The following is a 22,632-nucleotide window of genomic DNA, read 5'->3' on the forward strand; positions in this document are numbered from 1 at the left end:
GTGACTTGTGTGGAATAATAAGTAAAAGGTACAAGACATCAAGAAGAAAAAAAAAAGAAAGACAGGAAATGTTATTAACTGTGTAGGTTCCATTGTATCTTATGTGGTAGGGAGATTGATTTAAGTGATGGAGCATATTATTTCATATACAACAATTATGGAAAGTTATGCATCATGAAGCAATAGACAGATATTATACTAATTAGATCTTAAAATTATAACTTTAAACTAATCTATGAAAACTATTCAGTAGATTTTTATGCCTACTACTCTTGTAAAGAACATTGTGCCAATCAGTTTTATTAACATTTAATATGTCAAAGCAGAAGATGTTGGCAAGTTGGCTCACACACAATACTGCTGTGAATTTGAGTGTAGGGGGATTGTTTAATATTTCTGCCTTTTAACACAAAAGCAGATTTTGCCTTAGAAGCAGTATAGTGGTGACTAGGAGCAAGAATATGGTGTGAAAACCACTGCCCACGGAGTGGGACTTCAGGAACGCTGCCAAATGGGGGGTCCATTGTATCTGCCTCAGGCACTGTGCCTCTAGGATTGCCAGAGAGACAGGATGGGGAGGTAATATCTTTTACTAGAGAAACTTCTGTTGGTGAAAGAGACAAGCTTTTGAGCTACAGAAAGCTGCTCTTCAGGTCTGGGAAAGGTACTCCATAGGCCAGGCCTATAGTAAAAAATTTAGTGGGCTTAACTAAACTGACCTAATACATGATGTAGACAGTGCTAGAATTCTTCTGTCAACCTAAGTAATGCCTCTCCAGGAGGTGAATTAACTACGCTGACAGGGGAACCCCTCCTTGCACAGTAGGTAGTGTCTACACTGAAGCACTAAACTATCTGTGCTGCTCTGGTGTTTTAAATGTAGATATACCCCGTGTCACAGCTAAATACATAAGTATTAGCATAAGTATTTAACACATGTTGTAAGAGATTATTCAAAGTGAAGTAGACTGTTAACACCTTTGCAGTCTTAGGACAATAAAAGAGGGTTTATTGGGTTACAGATTGTTGTAATAGGCCATAGTCTTTACTAAGACCATGATTTTTAGTGTCTAACAAAGCTATAAATTTTAACTCTTGGGCTTTGGAAGGTGTTGTGCAGGTTTCCTTTGAGGATGAAAACTGAGAGGTCAGATGTGGAATGACTGTTTTGTGAAAACTGTTCACACACAGGTGATATGATGCTTTTGTCTTTTATCATTTTTCTGAGTGAGTTCATTCAAGACGTAGTGATTGTCTGGTTTCACCCACATAAATGTTTTTGTTGTGGCATTTAGTGTACTGCCTGAGGAACACCACGTGTTGTGATAGGCATGAGTAGAACCTTTGGATCTTTAAAGGTGTATTCTGGGGGTATTGACATATCTCCACTACCATGATTATCAACAGGTTTCACATCTGTTGTTATGGTAGAGTCTAGTGCTGCTTTGAGTTGAACTGAGTCCTGGTCTGTTGGGAGTTTGCTTCTGATACTGAGTTTGGTGAGGATGGGGGATTGTTTGAAGTCCGGAAGAGGGGGTTGAGGAAAAATTGGCTGTGGTCCCTATCAAGTCTGGGTTGTAATTGTTTAATTATACCCTTCCAGTGTGGGGAGATAGGTGACAACTTGGGGGAGGGGGCGGGTGCAGTCAGAGAGTTTTTTTTTCCCAATATTGAAGCAGGTTCTCTTGGGGTATTTGGGTAGCCTGTTCTGTGATGCAATCTACTTCTCTGGTGGAGTGTCCTTGTTTGGTGAAAGCAGTTTTAAGTGTGTTAAGATGTCCTAAGCTTTGTCCTTGGAAAATATTCCGTGGTATCTGAGTACCTGGCGGTAGATAGCAGATTTCTTGGTGTGTTTGGTGATTATTGGATCTGTGAAGTTAAGTTCAGTGATCTGTGGGTTTCTCGTATATAGGTGTTTGTACGGTTCCATTGTTGAAGCTGACTGTGGTGTCCAGGAAGTTGATGCTGGGGTGGGAGTGTTCCAGAGTATTTAATGGACGGGCTCGTAATTGTTGGAATTTGTCGTGGAAATGTATGTGGGAATTTGTCTTCTGTCCATAGGATGAAAATATCAACGTATCTCAGGTACATTTTTGGTTTCATGGTACATTTGTCCAGAAATAATTCTTCGAGTTGGCCCATGAAGTGGTTGGCATATTGGGGAACCATCCTAGTACCCAGGACTGTTCTCATGGATGGGACAAAATGTTTGTTGTTGAATATAAAGTTGTTACGGGTGAGGATGAAATGGTTGAGTATGGTGATGTGCTTAGGGTGGAGTACTGTCCATTGTCTTGTCTTGTAGATATTTGAGGCAGGCAGTGGTGCTGTCATTGTGAGGGATGTTGGTGTATAGGGAGGTAACATCCATAATGGCAAAGATGGCTAGCTTTGCCAGGGAGTATGAAACACAGTGGGCTTTTTAAAAGGGTTCATTATGAACAACCCTCTCACTAAATATGGAAATGGTTGTATGACCTTGACCCCAGCTTGGTCCCTTCCCCACCCACTTGGAGAGGCCTTGTGTGATCCTTGCTCTCAGAAAATACAAGAGTTGGGTTTGTGATGTGCAGAGCTGTAAGGTGGGGATGCTTTTTGTACCCTCTCTTCCCCTTGTACACCTGTGTAGTTAGTAACAAGCAAGACTGTTGTATCTATCTCATGAAATATTTAATATTTAAAAGGTGTTGTTTATGCAGATTATGCACTGTACCATAGAATCAACAGAGTTGCATTGTTAAACTAGATGATGATCATAATAGCCCTTCTAGGTTGACCCTGTATGGATGGATACAAAGAAAAGGAGACCACAGTTTTCTATGACAGACCTGCCCAAACGATGGCTAGAATCCCACTGGGGTGCATCGACCTTGCTTTATGCTAGCATGCCTGGGGTGACAGCTGTCTAAAAGAGGGTGGGGAGGATTGGGATGAGGGTAGTGCCATGGCCTCTAACCCTTTTTTCCTTGAACCAGTGGAGATTGTACTACTGAATATGAAGCAGGGATATGCAGCCAGTGTTTTAGCTGAACACCAATACAGTTTTTATATAAATTGTTTATATGTCCTGTGAACAGAAGCATTAATAAAGGTGTATGGAAGGAAAATCCGCTTTCAAATAAAGATGATCTGTTAAGTGCTGGAATAACTTCTGCAGGCTCATGGCCAGGGAGAGAGATGACCAACACCAGACAGAAAGGAATGGAGCATGGAACGCAGGAAGCTCATTATATTAATTACCTTAAGCAGTGCCTCATTTATCTGCCACCAAACATTATTTTTCCCTTTTTTCCTGGATGGACTGTTCCATCATGGATCAGTATACTCGGCTTGTACACCATGTCATTTATTTTTAATAGAAGCCTTTACTTAATAAGGTTAGAGAGATGGAGAGAAAGGAAGTTGCTGATTATGTGCAACACCACCTCCACAAACACATGCACACTACTATTAAAATGTAATATATAGTGACTAAGAGCTGACATACAGATGTATTATAGAAAAGAAATACGATTCCCTTTTTATATCTATATGAAAATGAACTCTGAGAGGATCACCACGTATTACATGTAACACGAGGCATTTGTTACATGCATAGTAGTTTGTTGCCATCCTGTAGATATATTCATATTCAGAGGAGAAAATTGTTATGGTCTCATTATTTCCCCCCCCCCCCCGGGCTAAACCACTCTAATTAAATTTAAGGGGGGGAAATAATGCCCTCCCTATCTGTGTCCTCGTTAAGTGACTGCTGCTTTGCTTACCTATGCTCTGAGTGTTACATTTTAACTGGATTATTCAGCAGAGCAATTTACTGTCCTCGCCTGTTATGAATGATGAAAGTTGCATAAAGTTACAAGACTGGCTTCCTGAGTACACAGCTACTGATGGAACCCGTGTAGAAAGATGCAGCTTTTGTGAATCTCTTGCCAATTCTAATTTTTCAAGCTCTAACAAAGCATATAAATTATGTTCAGCACAGTAAACCTGTGCAGTGAAAGCTTTTTTTTTACAGTCCTTTATATTTATTAGTTTCTACTAAATTACAGCAATATGTTTCTTTTTTATTTTTTAATTTCCATCATTTCTCCCAGTGCCATTCTGTAGCTTGCTATCTTTAGGCTGGAAGAACTCTTTCACTGTTGTGTTTTTGCAAGTTTCATCCTCACCCCAGTTCCTTTTGGAATTTTATGATTTAAGGACTATGCTCTTCCAAACTTCAGTAATCATATGTTTCCTCCAGGATAGGCTGGGCAAACTCTCAACACAACCTCCTTTTCATTGGTATTGGTTTGTTTATGTGGAGGAGGCCTTATGCCTATGTAGAACATCACAGGCCTCACTTATGGAGGGAACCCACACACATGCACACATCCACCCACTAGCCAGAATGCAATCCTCAATTCACCATCCGTGGTCCAATGCCAGATAGCTATGTTAGAGACCAAATCCCTTAATTGCCCTTCCCTTCTCAGAAAGTTCTGCTTTAGGGATTGCAGTGAATGTACATAGGTATAAGGATCTGTTCATAGGTAAGGTGAACACTGGTGTGGCCCTGAATATGTTGCTTTGTGTATCTTCTCACAAAATCTATGTCCTGCCCTGGTTTGGTGTATCTATGTGGTCATGAGATTACAACATGTCACTCCAAAATTTATGAAGAAAATTTATTTTAAAAATAAAATTAATTAGATGTAGGCCAAAATATACTGAAACCCTACTCTTCTACATTGCAGTTGCATATGTACAGAGGAATCCTTAAGAATCTCTTTCAGAGTTTCAGGAATAGTATTTTAAAAACCACTGATTCTCATACTATGAATAAAAATTTATGTTCAGCCAGCAAAAGAAAGGAAATTAAGAGTTACGGTGCAACTCAGTTTGATGTACCTAGGCAATACACTAGATCTAAAGCACGAGTCTAACCTTCTTTCTATGTGTTGTATTCATTGCTTTATAGCTCAGAGATGTGCACTAATAAAGCAATATATTCTACACATAGAACCACAGTAGTCCACAGAACTGGATGCATCATCCCTCCACAAGTCCATGCTACAAGCTCTGGACTCCTTCAAAATGACAAGTCTACTGCCAAATTCCTGCTGCTATAGTACAGTGGAATAAAAATACTGCACAAAAAGCAAATATAATTAAACTCCAAACACACGTAAAAATGAAAGCAATTAACAGCTAAACATAAAGGCAAATAAAGTCAACATAGTGACTGCCTCCTTCCCACTCTTAAGCCTACATCAAGAATCAGGATCATAGCATGACAAAATGACAGAGCAAATCAGAAAAGAAAAAAAAAAGTCTGTCTTATTAGTCCTTCCTCGGTAGACTGCTTTTGAAAATGTTCTTTCATTTTAACAGTTCGGCCTGGGAAAAGTCTCTGTAACAACATGACTGATTTTTGAAGATTACCCTTACAAAACAAAGCCACAGGAAAGAGAGCATAGCCAATGCCTCTGAGGATTCCAGTACACAGTCTTGCCAGTTCCAGCCTCTTTTCTCTGCAGACTTCAAAGTGATCTCTCTTTTTTTATTTTATTTTTTTCTTGTAAAGATAAAAGTATTATCACCCATTCCAAAACCAAATGTTCTGCACACAGTCAATAGACTTATGAGCCATTTTCCTAAAATACCATTTAGTCATCAGAGGTGTCCTTCTGATACTTTAACACCAATTCACATGCAAGTTTAGCAACCCTTAGAATGGAAGAGAATCTTAAATTAGTAAAATTTTGTATAGCAAAATTTGTTGCAAAAGAGTATTCACCTTCTGTGTCTTGCCTTCAGTATTTTCCAGTAGTAATGATAGAAGTGATGTCCCTCGTACTTTTGCCATTCCAACTCAAGTGTAGTGATTCAAATGCTTTAAGTGAGGCTGGGTGCCACTGATCCTAGGTAGCTGTTAAGTTTGGCAGTTGAGGATCAGGACCTCTATAATTTCTGCAAACTAGAAAGCTGCTGAATTAAGAATTTTATTAGGTGATTCACCTTGGTTCTCCCTAGGACTCCAATTATATTGCAGTTTTTAATCTTCATCTCATTAACGCTTCAAGGAAACATCTTATCTTTAATAAGGTTGCTGAGGTTATGTTCTGTTGCATAGATGCTGTATTTTTCATGCCAGTCCCTATCTTATATATGCATCTTACAGATGCAGAGAGCATGACATCTGTTACCTTCAAGGAAAGGAATTAGAAAAATAACCTTTTCTCTTTTGACATCTTCTACAGTAAAAATAAGCCTCAACTCCTCTGCTCCCCCCAATCCAAAAGTGGGCACCAGTGCTAAGGAAAGAATTAAATAATCACATACACATTTAAATTCTTCTGATTTTGTGAATCCTTTCACTTCCTTGTGTAAAGTTGTGCACTTAAATCCATATTTAGGCACCAAAGGAAGTGGCCTGAATTTTAGAGATGCTGAATATGAGCAGCTCCTGCTGTAGTCAATGGGAGCTTCACATATTCAGCTCCTCTAAACAGTCTGCTGCTTTAGGATTTATATACATGTAAGAATTTTGGGCACCTAATTTTGAAAATTTTCATCCTTGACTCTACTCCATAACTTAATCTATGTACCAGTTATTCCACAGCCTAATCTATATGCATTGCAGTCTGGGTTTTAAATCCACATTTGCAAATTACGAACCTTTGTAAAAATGTGGGAATAAAAAGAATAAATAGGTGAAAACTTAAATAATGCAGTAGGCCTTGAGTAGAGGTGAACTGGAGGTGTTGTATGAGTGACACTTTGCCACCTCGCCCCCCCCCCATCAGTGTTATGATGCGTTCACTTTTATTAAGTTACTATTAAGAAAATACAGGATTGATTTGTCAAAATGTTTATTGGTAATGAGAAACAGAAACTGAGCTCTTTAAGGGTCTATCAGGTGAAAATGGCTCAAGATCTTGAGACTGAGAAGGCCCCTTTGTGTTGTTCCAGATAGATTTGGCCCTCGGGAATATCCCATGCATAATGATGATGCTAGTCACCTCAATTTTGAGGCCATCAACAGTCATCATTTGTACTAATGAGTCTTTGCCCCAAAACCCCCTCCCAGTACACACACCCCTCTCCAGTGCCCCCCAAATACTCCTTCCCAGTAAACATACCCTCTGGCACCCCTCCAGATACCCTCTCCAGCTCCCCTTCTGTGCCCCCCCCATACTGTCCTCTTTTTGGGAATCTGAAATATGGTAACCCTAGATCATCAGATATAGATCAGGAATTCATCAGCACATCCACTCCACAGCACCCACAGCGTGCGATGAGGTAGCAGTGACTGGCAGGAGCAGAGCATACAGCCACCGCTGCACTGATCCCGCAGACAGATGGAGGTGATGTGACATGATCCCCAGGGGGTTGAGGTTTTTCCAGACCCAACTTGACCCAAACCTGATACTTGTAGTCAGGTCCCATTGGGTTTGGGATGGATTGCAAGACTCTAGTGTGGATGTTGCTGCATGGCAATCATACTGCCACCTGAGTCCAAGCCCACCTAACCTTCTGAGTTCACGTAGCTAGCCTGAGCTGCCACTCGTGTAACAGTATCCATGTTGTTGTTTTTAGCATGCTAGCTTGAGCTGAGTTAGTACAAATCTGTCTATCCTTGCTGGGAATCAGACTTCCCAGCTGCAGTATAAACATACCCTTCGTGCACAGCAAGCTGGGGTGTAAATTTATAGTTGTCAAGGTTCCTTCCCCACTCTGAACTCTAGGGTACAGATATGGGGACCTGCATGAAAGACCCCCTAAGCTTATTCTTACCAGCTTAGGTTAAAAACTTCCTCAAGGTACAAACTTTGCCTTGTCGTTAAAGCCTATGCTGCTACCACCAAACGTGTTAAACAAAGAACAGGGAAAGAGCCCACTTGGAGACTCTTCCCCACAAAAATATCCCCCCCAAGCCCTATACCCCCTTTCCTGAGGAAAGCTTGATAAAAATCCTCACTAATTTGCATAGGTGAACACAGACCAAAATCCTTGGATCTTAAGAACAATGAAAAAGCAATCAGGTTCTTTAAAGAAGACTTTTAATTAAAGAAAAGGTAAAAGAATCACCTCTGTAAAATCAGGATGGTAAATACCTTACAGAGTAATCAGATTGAAAACATAGAGAATCCCTCTAGGCAAAACCTTAAATTACAAAAAGACACAAAAACAGGAATATACATTCCATTCAGCACAGCTATTTTACCAGCCATTAAACAAAAGAAATCTAACACATTTCTAGCTAGATTACTTAGAAACTTTTTACAGGAGTTCTGAGCTGCATTCCTGATCTGTTCCTAGCAAAAGCATCAGACACACGCAGACAGACAGACCCTTTGTTCCCCTGCTCCAAATTTGAAAGTATCTTGTCTCCTCGTTGGTCATTTGGTCAGGTGCCAGCAAGGTTATCTTAGCTTCTTACCCTTTACAGGTGAAAGGGTTTTGCTTCTGGCCAGGAGGGATTTTATAGTTCTGTATACAGAAAGGTGGTTACCTTCCCTTTATAATTATGACAATAGAGCTCTAGCCTGCCACATATTAACTGGCTGTGTGGTCCCTGCTCCTGTGCATTAAAAGTTCCGTAGTGAAATGTGTTGTTACAGCTGGAACTTGTAGCGTGTGGTAGCAAGGTCCACACAGCCAGTTAGTGCATGGCAAGCTAAAGCACTGTACATTCATTCCCAGTGGTACTATATGGATTTTGACTAGCTGAGGATCAGGGCCTAGGATTCTTCTTGACCATGGTTGCTGTTAGATCATGCCATAAAAGCATCATACCTGCTCTTTTTTCTCTCTTCCTGAATCCCATATACCACTGTTCATATACCTCCAGCTATGAGGCCTATGCTGAGTTAGCTGTGGATACTCAGTTAAGGGAATTCAGAACAGCTGAAAATGGGAGAACTATTCACTTGTTACTCCCTTGTGTATACCCCACACAAGGTTACTGTGGGCTTAAAGGGGCAATTAACATACCAGGCAGCCCTTGCAAGAGGGAAGGCTAAGCTTAACTGATGATGAAGCCAAACTGGGGAGGGGTTGATGGTGATTATGAAGTCATGAAGAGTGTAGCAGAAAGAAGCTGTAGGAAGGGAGTCTGCAATCATTATCTGGGGTAGAGAAGAAGTAGGAAGTAGTGCAGGGAGAGACCAAGGAGTCTGAGGCATTAGACTTTGGCTGCTGGCTCCAGGGTCCCTAGGCTGGAACCTAGAGTAGAATGAGGACCTAGGTTACCCTACCAGCCACTGAAGAAGGTGGGGGTAAAACCCCCTGAGGTAAGGGGTTTAAGGACCACAGAGCCTAAAAAGCAACAGAAGACCTGCTGTAAGGTCATTGGACTATAGCTTGGTTGGACTCTGTTAACCTGGAAGGGGTGGACTAAAGCGTGACCTGGCCAGGAAAGCCAAGTTGCTGGAAGAGAGATCACTGTAGTGACAGAGTGACCATCAGCTGGGGGAACCATACAGGGAAACAGCCACTATGCCAGGAGTGGGCAAACTTTTTGGCCCGAGGGCCACATTGGCATTGTGAAACTGTATGGAGGGACAGGTAGAGAAGGCTGTGCCTCCCCAAACAGCCTGGTCCCCACCTCCTATCTGCCCCCCCCACTAACCTCCCTCAAAATCCCCATCCAACCCCACCTGCTTCTTGTCCCCTGACCACATCCTTCTGGGACCCCCTGGCCCTAACCGCCCCCTAGAACTCCACCTCCATCCAACCCCCTGTCCCCTGAGTGCCCCAACCCCTATCCACACCCCCACCCCCTGACAGGCCACCAGGGACTCCCATACCTATCCAACCACTCTCTGTCCCCTAACTGCCCTCCCAGGACCCTCTGCCCCTTATTCAACCCCCCTTCCCCATATCATGCAGTTCAGAGCAGTAGCAGCTTGCAGCCTGGCTGGAGCGCATGGCGGTGTTGTTGTGGGGGAGAGGGGACAGCAGGGGAGGGCCCAGGGGATAGCCTCCCTGACCAGGAGCTCAAAGGCCAGGCAGGACGGTCCCGCGGGCCGTAGTTTGCCCACCTCTGCACTATGCCATGCCTGGCTACAAGAAGATGCACCTATGGTGAGTGGAGCCCTTTACACCCCAGCTGACCATCATAAACAAAGATTCCCAGATGTCAATTCTGACATAGAGCAGTCAGGGAGAAAAGATGGGTGTGAGTGAGGGTCTGTGGCCTGTAATTTGCAGGGGGTCAGATTAGGTGATTATGATGGTTCCTTCTGGTGGCCCATCTGCCCCTTGACCAAAGATTCGCTTTGGCAATTAAGAGGGAGGGTGAAAGAGGACTTCCCTCAGGGGTGTTCCCAGTTCTCCAAGATAAAGGGCACAATACTCATCTCTTCTTTTCTGGTTTCAGTAACTCAAGCCATAAGACAGGATCATGAGTTTATTAGTGGTCAAGATGAGGAGTACATTTATACCCATGGAGTATGAGTGGATCATACCATCTCCATCTCTTTGTGCTCCGGGACAACCCTGCCCTGGGCCAGCTTGCCCTTGGCTTGACCAGTTTATTCAACCATACAGTGATAATTATGCCCCTTACACTTGTGTGAACCAGATTCAAGGTTTTGCCACTGAGATTTTGTCTAAACACAAGGGACCATGTTTTCTTTTGTTTGTACACTGAGCTCCCTAATAACTAAAACCAAGCATTAATGGTGGCATACTGTGTTTGTTTATTAGCCTTTGTCTCACTGAGAAAAATAAAAAAGAACAACCCAAAACTGGTTTTCCTGGATGTTTAGTAAAGCCACAATGTTTAGTGACTGCTATTCCTTTTAAGCTGTCTAAATTGAAACTTGTTATACCTTACAATATAGACTTGAATTTCTCTAGGAGTATGTAATAGCTTTTTATCATAGTTGTTTTTCAATGGTATCTCTGAACTATGAAAAAAATTGACAATTCAAATGCCTGAAATATTTTATGCCCTAGAAAATAGGTGAGCAAGTAGTATCCATTATCAAGCTCTTATCTTGTGTAAAGATGCAAACAAACAGAATCTGTAAGACATGATTTATTTTAAATTCTCTGCAGTTGGAAGCACTAGCTTTTATGGTTATGGGGACAGTTAAGTCTCAGTGTATCTGGTTTCAGGCAGTAAAGAGCCATAGAGAAAAAGAATGACCGTTGGGCACAGATTTCAGACCAAAGTCTGTTCAAAAAGGTGCATCCAGAACTGTGTGCACTCAATAGATATGCTTTTAAACCCACATTTATTTATTTCTTCCTTTCTTTTTTTCCACAGAGCATGGTAGAAAATGCGAGTCTGTAAATCTAGTATTAAATCTTTTAAAACCTTAGACTTTGGACAAGGTGATCTACTAGGAGGTCAGCAAAGAACCTATCAGATTGCTGCACAGTGGCTGCACAAATGCCACAACCCATAGCAGCTAATAGAACCTGGGGCCCCTGCATGCCCCTGTGCCAGGAGTTTAGGCCTGTGGATCCAAAAAAGTATTGAATTTTCTAGTCCTTCACAGAGCTCTCGCACGCTTCTAAGGAAACGGGCCCCATGCAGCACAGCACAGCTCAACAATACACTGCCGGTGTGGAGTATCAACTTCATAGACTGCTTCCAAAGCAGTGGATCCCATAGCAACTCCATTGCATCAAGCGCCTTCCATGCCTGTGGGGTGCAGAAAGCAGCATTTGTCCCCAAATACTGAAAATTTTGAATAATTCCTCTGCAATTGGTTCTGATGCAAGGTAAAACTGGAGGTGTATTTAGAGATGCATTAAATAGAAAGTAAACATTCTGTTAGAGACTGAGTAATATTGGGGACTTTGGTTGCATTCTGTGTTGTTTCTGAACTGGGTGGCAATACAGCTCATATGTTACAGTGGACTTAGTAGCACTAACTTTTTTTATTTTTTTTATTTTTGCAAGTAGTATGTACCTTGGTGAACAATATGAGGGACAGTTAGAATGTCAGATCTCACATGAGAGAAGCAGTGAGATGTAGATCCTTCACACCTACGTATCTCTTTGAGTCTGGATTAGTAAGGACCAAAACTTGTTATAATTGGTTGTTCAATGACCCATGAAGACTGAATTATTTGTTTGTCTGTTTCCTAATGAACATTGGTTTCTGGAGCATGCTGAACAGACCACACTTATAGTTTATCTGTTGCTTATATAAGATATAATCAACACAAGCAAGATCAAATAGTCACAGCAAAGTGGCCAAGGAGTGAACTTGCATAGAATCTGAACTATATCACTGCAAGACATGGCTCATGACTGAGGCAGCTCAGGGGCTAGGGGAATTTGCAGTGCAGCTGCCTGAGATGTTCTTGTTCCAGGGCTAATACGTTTTCAGTTTTGAGCTCTCAGTTGACCTTTCACAAGAACTAAAACTAATGGATGTACAATAGCTTTTTAAATGCAAGTTAAAGATGAGAAGTTACTTGGTTTTATTTACAGTTTTATTCAGCTTTGAGAGTTCACCTATGCCTTCCTACTATGTTTTAAGCAATTGAAGGTTTAGAAAAAAATAAGAGAATCAGTGTATCCTTTATTGAACTTAAAATGCTACATAATCAAACTCCAGAGAAAAAATATGATATGCTCCAGCAGGGAGTTTATTAGTTCTGATATTTTAATGGGCCTGAGTTTTTGATCTTTAATTAAAAGAAATGGAGGGGTTTTCTTTCTATTAACAGCAGAATGATGAAAACATTTAAGATGGGCTAGTAATACTCATCCCTTCCATCAAACCACAGTTTAATCAAGAACTAATAATGAAGAATTCCACATAGAATCCTGAAAACAGCTCTGATAATTGCATTACTTTATTAAATATAATTGGTGCCAGGTACTTAAAACCTTCCACCTATCTTTCCATAATTAGCTTACTTCCTCTAGCTTTCCCAGTTAGCCCCCAAGAAGAAAGAGGTGATGCAAGAGGTTAAAGTCAGAAATGTTATGTTTTTGGTTTGTGCAGATGATTCACTGAGATGAAAGTGCACAATCTCCCAATAGTGTGCAATCACTTCATCATCAAAATAATTTACTGCATTGATATAAATGAGGATGCCAATGTATTTTGAAGATCTCAATGGAGGATGTCAGTGTATTTTGCTGAAAAATTAGAGGAGCACTTCCAGTCTTCGGATCATATTTTAACATCATTTTAACAACTAGAATCTTAAAAAGGTAACACTGAAATCTAGTGAATTATTCTTCAAATTTGCAAATCTTTTCTCCCTAAATTTTGCATAATAATCAGAAATATTTGGGTAGCTACTGCCTCACTCTTTGATCCTGGGTACGTCATTTGGTTCAACATTTTCAAAATTGGCCACTATTTTTTCTGGTGCTGCCTTTTTTGGGGACCTCAAATTGAGGCACCTTGGTTTTGATTTTTTCAAAGGTGCTGACACCCCTGTCACCACTTTCATTGTCTTAAATTAAAGTTGTGGTTGCTGAGCCCTTCTGAAAAATCAGGACAACCACATCTCAAGTTAGACGCTGAAAAACGGAGGCACACAAAATCAGGCCTTAATGAAGATTATAGCATTAACCTCTCTGTCTCTCATTCTACAGGGGTGTTGTGATGCCTAATTAGAACATGATCCATTACTTATTGAAATGAATGAAAAGACTCTCACTGACTTCAGTGAGCCGTGCATCAGGCTCTTGATGCTTAGGAAATGCTTGAAGTCCTCAGATTCATAGACCTGATCAATTGGTCCAGGTTATACCAAAATCCCAATCAATTGGAGTTTTGTATATGCTGCAACTTCAGGACTGGGCCCCTGAGTATGGCCATTAAAAGATTTAAAAAGCACACTTGCTACAGTTCCAAAAAGAATATCACTGGCTGAGAGCAACACCAGTTCTTGAATGGCTGGCACTAGATATTCGGTTCCTTTTCCCCAGGAGCTTGTGCCATGGCATTTTTTGTTTTAAATTAGCTGCTACATACTTGACCAACTGTAATTACACATTCTGCTAGCATACAGTACTTTTAAACTATACATATGAAAAGTGACTTTGCAGACTTAACACCCATATCTGCTTTTTATTTGAAAGCAGGATTTGGAACTATGTTTCCTGAAGCTACTCTATCTTAAGGAACTGTATTCTACTCCTTTTGTCTGAAGAATATTCAGAATGTTTTTTTAAAATAATTCTTTTTATTGTATACACTATGTACTTATGGTAATGGTATCTGTAACGGGGTCCCTGAAGGGCCCTCCTGGCTTCTGCCCCCGCTCGGCTGAGAAAGTCACACAGAGACCTTGGTGCAGTGCTCACCTAGTGCTTTTATTTACAGGCTGTGCCCCCACCACCTTTCACCATACACATAGTCCCCTTCTTACAGTCCACCAGCAGGAGAGAGGGGGCATACTGGCTCTGTCTGCTTCTCCTCACTAGCTTCCCTCTTTCCAGCTCCTTCCCCTGGGGCTTTTATCCAGCCCCAGCCTGATGAGGCAGCAGCTGTTCCAGCTTTCCCAATCAGGGCCAGGTGATCTCAAAGGGTTGGCTACCAGTTTTCTGCTTAGCACCCTGTCACAAAGAATCTTGGAAATCCAGAAAGAATATACATTGAATTTTAATGAAGTTCCACAAATACATAATTTATCATGAGGGAAACAACTCTGATCATAAGCAAAATCTATGATAGTATATTCAAGTATATCATAAAACATATATGAAAAGGTACAAACAACAGAATGTTAAGACTATTAAAGGGGTACTGTCAAGGGTCCATCAGAAATGTGATTTGCCAAATTTGCTGCACATCACAGGTGCATGCTCAGATGTAATATAATTTACGTATATAATATTTTCAACTCCTCTCTCCTGTTCTTATCTCTGTAGCTTTTGTGAGCAGGTAGTGTAGCAACATTCATGGAACTTGGAGAGGAACACAGGTTGCAGGAGCAAAGAATTTGGAGGAGGCACTAGGACAGCAGTCTGTGTGCACATGGCTAGAATGCTAGCTGCAGTTGCAGCATCTCTGTAAATAGTTTTCTTGGAACTTGTCTGTATGTCACCCAGGAAAGTTAAAACAAATTAACTAAAGGTAATTAAAGTGTATTAAATCCCTATGTGGATGCTCTCATTCAGAAGTAAAATGGCCTTAGTTTGGTTTAGTTTAATCCCCTCTGAAGGTGGGTTCAAAGTATTTTTTTTAAATGCTATTCAGCAGCTTGAACATGGAGGAGGAGCCAGTGTCCATGTGACCAGCCAGCTCTCCAAGAACCATCAGCAAGTGCTCCCATATTTTGGAACCACTGCTCTTGGGAGCTCAGTTTGCTTGAAAATTACTTAGGCTATTATTTTAGGAGTCTGCTTGTAAATGGCCATGGCAGTTTATCAGACAGGAGATGACAATGACCAAAATATAGTTGTAGACCCAATAAAATGTTAGTTATGGCCTTAAAGGCCTACATTTCCTGTGATTTAAACTCAAATGAAAGTGGAGTAGCTCCAATGACTTCCGTAGAGTTAAACTGATTTTTACTAGCTGAGAATCTGTCCCTATATATTTGTTTTGTATATCTATGGATTTTTTAATATCAGAATATTGTACCTATATTCCAGATATAAGAATTAAAAGAAGCAGTGTATTATAATCAGAACCATTTTCATCCCTCTCCTAGGTTATGTTGCCTTCTCAAGGATTATTTTGGGATGATGGCTGATGGAGATTTGGTCAGCTGTTTAACAGTCTTCCTTTCTCTCTCCTCAAGGAAGAGAGTCTTGCATTATAGGATGAATGCTTCCACCTGAGCTCAAGAATCTTTTAGCAATGTCCACAGCTTAAGGTCCTAGCTAGAAGAAGTGGCAAAGAAATAAAATTATTTATATTTTAACCATGTATGTAATAGTAGGACAGCCAACTGTTTCTGATAATGCATAACAAATGCAATGATAGCAATAGATAAAATAATAATTTCTAAATATATAGAGATTTTAATGAACAGGTTATAAAATACACTAGTACTGAATATTGTATTGTATTTGTGTAACTCAGCTAATGCAGATAGCCAGAGTACTGCTAATAAAAGCAATCATAATATACAAAACCCCCATCAGATTATCTTGAATACATGAAACAGCATTTAAAAATTAAACTTCAGATGCTATCCTCCTCCCTCCCCCCTCGCATTCTCTCTCTTTCTCTCAGACACACACAGTAATAGTCCCTGCCATCTGTGGCTATATATTTTTCAAAAGTTTAGCATTTTGTTTTTAGAACCAAAACGATGAGTAAAATGTCAAGTCACCCAGAAAATAATCGTAGGCATGACAACTAAATGTTAGCTCAGCTTGTCTGTCTAGAACATAGTTCACAGTAGAGCTGCACTCACCTGTTTTGGAGACAGCACAAGTAGAGTGCAGATAGGCAGAGGTACTGTGGGCATTAGTTGGTAAATCTTCAAAGAGCTATACAAGATTTTAGCAACATGACTCCTGTTGGTTCTAATCAATCAATTATTGATCAAGAATCAATTATTTACATTAATGACTTGGATAATGAAGTGGAGAGTATGCTTATAAAATTTGTGGCTGATCCTAGGCTGGGAGGAGTTGCTAGAACTTTGGAGGACAGGACTAGAATTCAAAATGACCTTCACAAATTGGAGAATTGGTCTGAAATCAACAAGATGAAATTCAATAAAGACAAGTGGCAAAGTACAACACTTGGGAAAGAAAAATCAAATGAACAACTACAAAATAAGGATTAACTGGCTAGGCAGAAACACTGCTGAAAAGGATCTGAAGTTTACTGTGGATCACAAATTGAATATGAGCCAACAATATGATGTAGCTGAGAAAAAGGTTAATATTCTGAGGTGTCTTAACAAGAGCGTTGTATGTAACATATGGGAGATAGTTGTCCCGCTTTATTCAGCACTGGTGAGGCCTCTGCTGGAATACTGTGTCCAGTTCTGAGCACCACACATTAGGAAAGATGTGGATAAATTAGGGAGGAGAGCAACAAAAATAATAGTTTTAGTAAACCTGACCTATGAGGAAAGGTTTGTTTAATCTTGAGAAAAGAAGATTTGAGGGGGTGGACCAACCTAATAACAGTCTTCAAATCTATAAAGGACTGTTATAAATAGAAAAGGAGTACTTGTGGCACCTTAGAGACTAACAAATTTTTATAAATAGGACCATGATCAATTGTTCATCATGTGCTCTGCAATTAGAGGAAGAAATTAACAGCAGCAAGAGAGGTTTAGGATAAAAATTAGGGGAAACTTTTTAATTATTAGAGAAATTAAGTTCTGAAATAGGCTTCCAAGGGAGGTTGTGGAATCCCCATCACAGGAGATTTTTAAGACTAGATTAGACAAACACCTTGGTTCTGCCACAGCTTCGGGGGCTGAATGAGATGACCGCTTCAGGTCCTTTCCAACTCTACATTTCTGTGATTCTATGTGACTACACAAAATCTTTCAAAGTTTACTCTAAAAAATAAAGTTCAGATTACTTTTGGAGATTAGTGCATGTTATTTATGACAGGAAACAATTATGTAGGTTCAACAGCAAAGCACATCTTGTCATGATTTCTGGCCTATGTGAAATTCAGCTAAAAGGACTGTTGCCATCATTGATGCATGAGGGTAATAACTATAACTGAAAAACTGATTCTCTTATTTCTTCAATAAAAATTAAAAACCGGAATCAGGTTATCATAGAGATGACAATGTGTGTGTGTATCTCTCCCACTTTTCCCATTTTCAAATAATTTAAATGGTCATATCAATTATGTAACATTTCTGTAATGTTAGAAATGTGCAATCAAGAATTTCTACAAAGCTATATTTCTCTAGCATTTCCACAATTTCTTTCTTCATTTTTTCCTTCTGTTCTTCCATCATTTAGATACTATGTTGAAAATGATAGGAAGGTAGATAGACAATTGCTCAGTAGGATGCAAGATAAAGCCTTTAGCTACGATATCTAATCTTACAATTCAGAAACAGACTCATAGCAAAGAACGTAACCTAAAGAAGTTGAATATAACCTGGCCAGAGACTATTGTCCACAGAAAATGTTGTAGGTGGACTCAGGAAAGAACATTTGAAATTGAAGTCATCTTTAGTAAGAATTGTAAAAGTTACATTAGCATTCTGAGCTGTTCATTTGGAATTCAGGCTTCACTTTAACCCAGCTTTCTCGGGCAGAATCCTTATCTCACCGAGTATGAGTTTTGCCCTAAATTTTTCTTTCCTTTATGCTGCAAAAAAGAATGTAGGTATCCTATCTATCTTATTTCTGATGTGCCTATTTCATTAGTATTCAAGCACCTCAATATCACATTTTCTGGAAGGCTTTTAAAGTTTATGTAAGACCTTTTCTTCTGGCCTGGGCAGCTGGATGTAATCCAGAAATAATAGGAGCTTATGTCCTTATATGTAAATTTTTTCTGTCAGGCTGAACTCAACAACCTCTCTTTCAAAGGTATACATTATTATCATAATAAGGGTACTACCAGTTTGCTTGCCCCCTGTGTCTTTCCATCTGCGTATCCAGTAACATCTGTTTGCAAAGATCAATTCTTTCACTGAGTCAAATCTCACCAGCTCAGAGATGATTTTAATAACAAACCCCATGGAGTCTCTACTTTCAACCAGAGTAGGAATCCCCACACTTTAATATCCTTTGCCTTTATTGGTCATTGATTATCTTTAAACTCTTTTCAGCCTGCACTAGAGTTCATGCTGCACAGGCTCTGAAGAGATTGTTCTTTTTGTGTTCTTCCTGAAAACTCTCAACCTGCTCTCAACTATGTTTAATTTTCGATCCACTCCTCTCATTCTCTTTTCCTTTATTCAGAGGACACTGTTCCAGCTTTCCCTTCCAGTGAAGAAGGAGTGATCTTTACCGTACCCATTTTGTTTATTAAAAGCTTCTAACAGCTCTTTGATGGCAGTGTTGCTAGTGCTACTGTGACAAAAAAGGGGGTGCTGGGCAGGGGGAAAACAATATGATACCCTTTCAGCTCCAGGTCAAGTTGGACAGCGTGGAACAAAAAAGTGATGTTTTTCAATGGTTTCAGTTTTGTGTCTGTCTTGCAGCAAAATCTGTGCCCTTAGCTGTGTACCATAAGCAATTAGTCTCATAATTAGCAATTAGTAACATAAGCATTAGTCTCAACAATTGAGGAACATATTCAGGATATGTCTGACTGTATTCACTGGTCATCAGAACTTTTGAACAAATGTTCTTTGGGTCAAATTCATCCCTTATTTAAGCAAGCACAGTTGCACTGAAGATAGAAGGCTTCTTATGGCCATGGGTTTCCACTGTTGTTGTTTTGAGGGTTTGTCAATATTATTTTCTTCTGCTATATTTTATGTATTGTGACAAAGCTCTGTCCTTGCCTCCGTGGGTCCCGCATTTCCTGGCGGATTTCGCTAGCCTCAGAGGCTCACTGTGACCCTCCACATAACCCTTCTTTCTCTAGGGACAAGGGTCACAGTCTACTGAGCCATTTGCATCATAAGCCAGTGAGGGAGGTGAGGAGAAGTTATCCTTCCTTGCACAGTCTCTGTTGTCTCCCAGTCTCAGTGATTAAACAGGGGGCAAAGGTGGCAGGGGGAGCCCAGGCCCACCCTCTACTCCGGGCTCCAGCCCAGGGACCCTAATAGTATCAGCTATGGTAGCTGACCTTATAGAAACATGACATACAATTCCCTGGGCTACTTCTCCTCACTTTCACAAGCTCCACTTCACCCTTACTACTCAGCCTCTCCAACCGCGCAACTTCTTCCCACAGCTCCTGACATGCACACCCACCTGACTGACTGGGAGGCTTTTAACCAGTTTCAGCCAGCCCTGATTGGCTTCAGGTGTCCCAATCAACATAGCCTTCTCCCTGCCTTCTGGAAAGTTCTTAATTGGCCCCAGGTGTCTTAATTGACCTGGAGCAGCTTCCATTTCACTTAATCTGGTCCTTTTGGGATTTGTTTAGACTGGAGCTAATATATCTATCTATCTCCCACTACTTTTCTATAGCCATCTGGCCTTGCCCTGTCACAGTATATATTTATAAACAATTCTCACTTCTTTTTTACTTTATAAACAAGGAGATCCTTACCAAATGCTTCGATGCTCACATTCTGATGTCTTAAGTGTTTTACTTTTAAATAACTTAATTGTTTTTGCAATTAAGAAATTAATAACTAGAAACAGATATTAAGGAAGGCATGTATATTTAAAATTACAAAGAAGAATGGTAATTAAAATTATTGGGGGACATTTTCAAAGGCAAAAATGGGAGTCAGGGTGTTGAATTTCAAGGAAAATTGGGTGCCTAACTCCCTCTGTCCCCTTGAAAATCTCCCCCAATAATTTTAATTATTCTCTTGTGTGATTTAAAATATATGCACCTTAACATACTTTTCTAATTAAAACTGAATATAACAAGGAGTTACCATGCCAGTATTTCCCTTTTAGAGACTGCATCACTGCTTCGGAGACGTCTCCTGAAATAATGTGTAACTCTTGGAATCACAATACCTGAAGTTAGTCTAGGTATTTGAAGAATGAAGATGTCTCTGATGGAATAAGAAGAAGCCATTTCTTTCAGCATGGTAGCTTTTGTTTGTACTAATTTTGTGCAAGTACGTTTATGGTGACAGCCAGTATGCTAACTGTCTGAGGAATAAGTGAGTCAGACATTGTGGACTAGATTCCAGTTATTTGATGCAGAATAGGCTTCAATGTTCATCTCACTTTTTCTCCTCTTAGTCTTTTTTTGCCAATAATTTCTAAGCTACAGTAAAATGTTCTGTGTATGTACTCTAATCAACGCTTAAGGGAGCCAATGTTTCCTTGGGAATATGGCACTGGACTGGGACTCAGGAGACCTGGGTTCAGTTTTGGGCTCTGGCACTGCCCTGCTGAATGAACATCATCAAATCTCTTCCCCTCCCTGTGCCCCAGTTTCCCCATCTCTAAAATGGTATTAATGATAATGACTTCCTTTGTAAAGTGTTTTGAGAGCTACAGATGAAAAGCACTGTATAAGAGAGAGGTATTATTATTAGGAGGAGGATTCTGGTTATAAATTACGCACCACTGATCTCCATGAAGATGCATGCAGTGCACTTCAGAATTAAATTTGGTCTTTGGTTTTTAAGAGGTAAAGAAATTATATTTTTGTCATGGTCTTTATACGGGGGCGGAAAGAAAGATCATGTGCCTGATGAATTTTTTTATGTATATTTATTTCAGGCCCTGCTTGATACGCAGAATCTTTTGAGAGCTCAGATTACAAATTTTACTTTCAACCTGGGATTTTCAGGGAAATTTTACCACACAGGTAAGAATGAAAATCTAAAATCACTTTCATTTTGATTGGAAGTATCTTTGTAGTGTAGGGGAAGTAGAAATGACATTGATTATGCCGCTTTGGTATTAAATTAAATGGGATAATGGGGAACTGCACTCAGGTTCTGAGTAGAGAGGAAAGCTTCCTTCACAAGAATATAACAAATAGAACAGATTGCCTCAGAGCATATAACATAATTGTGTGACTTGCTGGGTCAAACTGTTCCTGAAGGATGGTTTACATTGACCAACCCTTGTGGTGAAGCAGTATTCTCCATAAGAATAGTGTCCGAGATATATAAATACTTTCTTCCAGTTTTCCTATATTTTATTAAACCAACTAGATCCCCTGATATTCTATGACACACACCTGTATAAATTATTCTGCATATATTTATACAGTGTCTTGGTAGATTAGACACAAAGTGATACTTTTTAAAACCTCTTAAGAATGTATTATGAGTGAAAGCTGAACAGACCCTTAACTTCAATTTACATGTAGGAAATTCAGGCATGCATATAGGTCAGATCTAGTGCGTACCTCCAAAAAATTATACCTAAATACTCATATCTTCTATTAAAAATGTTAATTTCCATTCACAACCAAGTAAAGAATATCTTCAAAACATGGCCTTACATTTAAACTAGTTTGGCAAAGTAAGGGCTGGTTCTCTGAACTATTCATCAAGGATAAAGTTTGCAGATGACAAGAAGATTGTGGGATTGGTAAGTAATGAATACAACAGGTCACTGACACAGAATGGTCTCAATTGCACAATAAACTGGATGCAAGCAAACAATATGCATTTTAATGTGGCCAAATGTAAAGTTATACATCTAGGAACAAAGAATGTAAGACACACATACAGCATGAGGGATTCTATCCTGGAAGCAGTTACCTGAAAAAGATTTGTGGGTTGTGGTGGATAATCAGCTGAACATGAACTCCCAGTGTGATGCTGTGGCCAAAAGTCCTAATGCAATCCTTGGATGTATAAACAGGGAAATAAGGAGCATACAGGTTATTTTACCCCTTTATTTGGCATTGGTCTGTCTGCTGCTGTCAGTTTCTGATGTCCACAATTTAAGATGGATGTTGGTAAACTGGAGAGGATTCAGAGAAGGGCCATAATAATTATTAAAGGGTTGGAAAACATGCCTTATAGTGATAAACTCAAGGAGCTCATTCTGTTTATCTTAAAGAGGTTAGGCTGATTTAATCACAGTTTTGAAAAACCTACATAGGGAACAAATATTTGATAATGGATTCCTCAGTTTATCAGAGAAATGTATAACAAGGATCCAACACCTGAAAG

The 22,632-nt window shown here is 40.0% G+C and overlaps 1 protein-coding gene and 1 long non-coding RNA gene across 6 annotated transcripts in view; both read left to right on the top strand.

Annotated features, from left to right (window-relative positions):
- Positions 1-22,632, top strand: part of LOC119854944 (bifunctional heparan sulfate N-deacetylase/N-sulfotransferase 3) — a 128,072-nt gene that overhangs the window by 42,791 nt on the left and 62,649 nt on the right. For all 5 annotated transcript variants that reach the window (XM_043513288.1, XM_043513289.1, XM_043513286.1 and 2 more), the window contains one exon: positions 21,221-21,308. In XM_043513288.1, the coding sequence (XP_043369223.1) occupies positions 21,221-21,308 (88 nt within the window). The remainder of the gene's footprint in view (positions 1-21,220; positions 21,309-22,632) is intronic.
- Positions 9,059-16,013, top strand: LOC119854946. The gene is made up of 4 exons (XR_005292694.2): positions 9,059-10,071; positions 11,261-11,721; positions 12,960-13,171; positions 15,628-16,013. It is a non-coding gene; the product is annotated as an uncharacterized LOC119854946 (long non-coding RNA).

The sequence above is a fragment of the Dermochelys coriacea genome, chromosome 4 (assembly GCF_009764565.3).
Source record: "Dermochelys coriacea isolate rDerCor1 chromosome 4, rDerCor1.pri.v4, whole genome shotgun sequence".
NCBI lineage: Eukaryota > Metazoa > Chordata > Testudines > Dermochelyidae > Dermochelys > Dermochelys coriacea.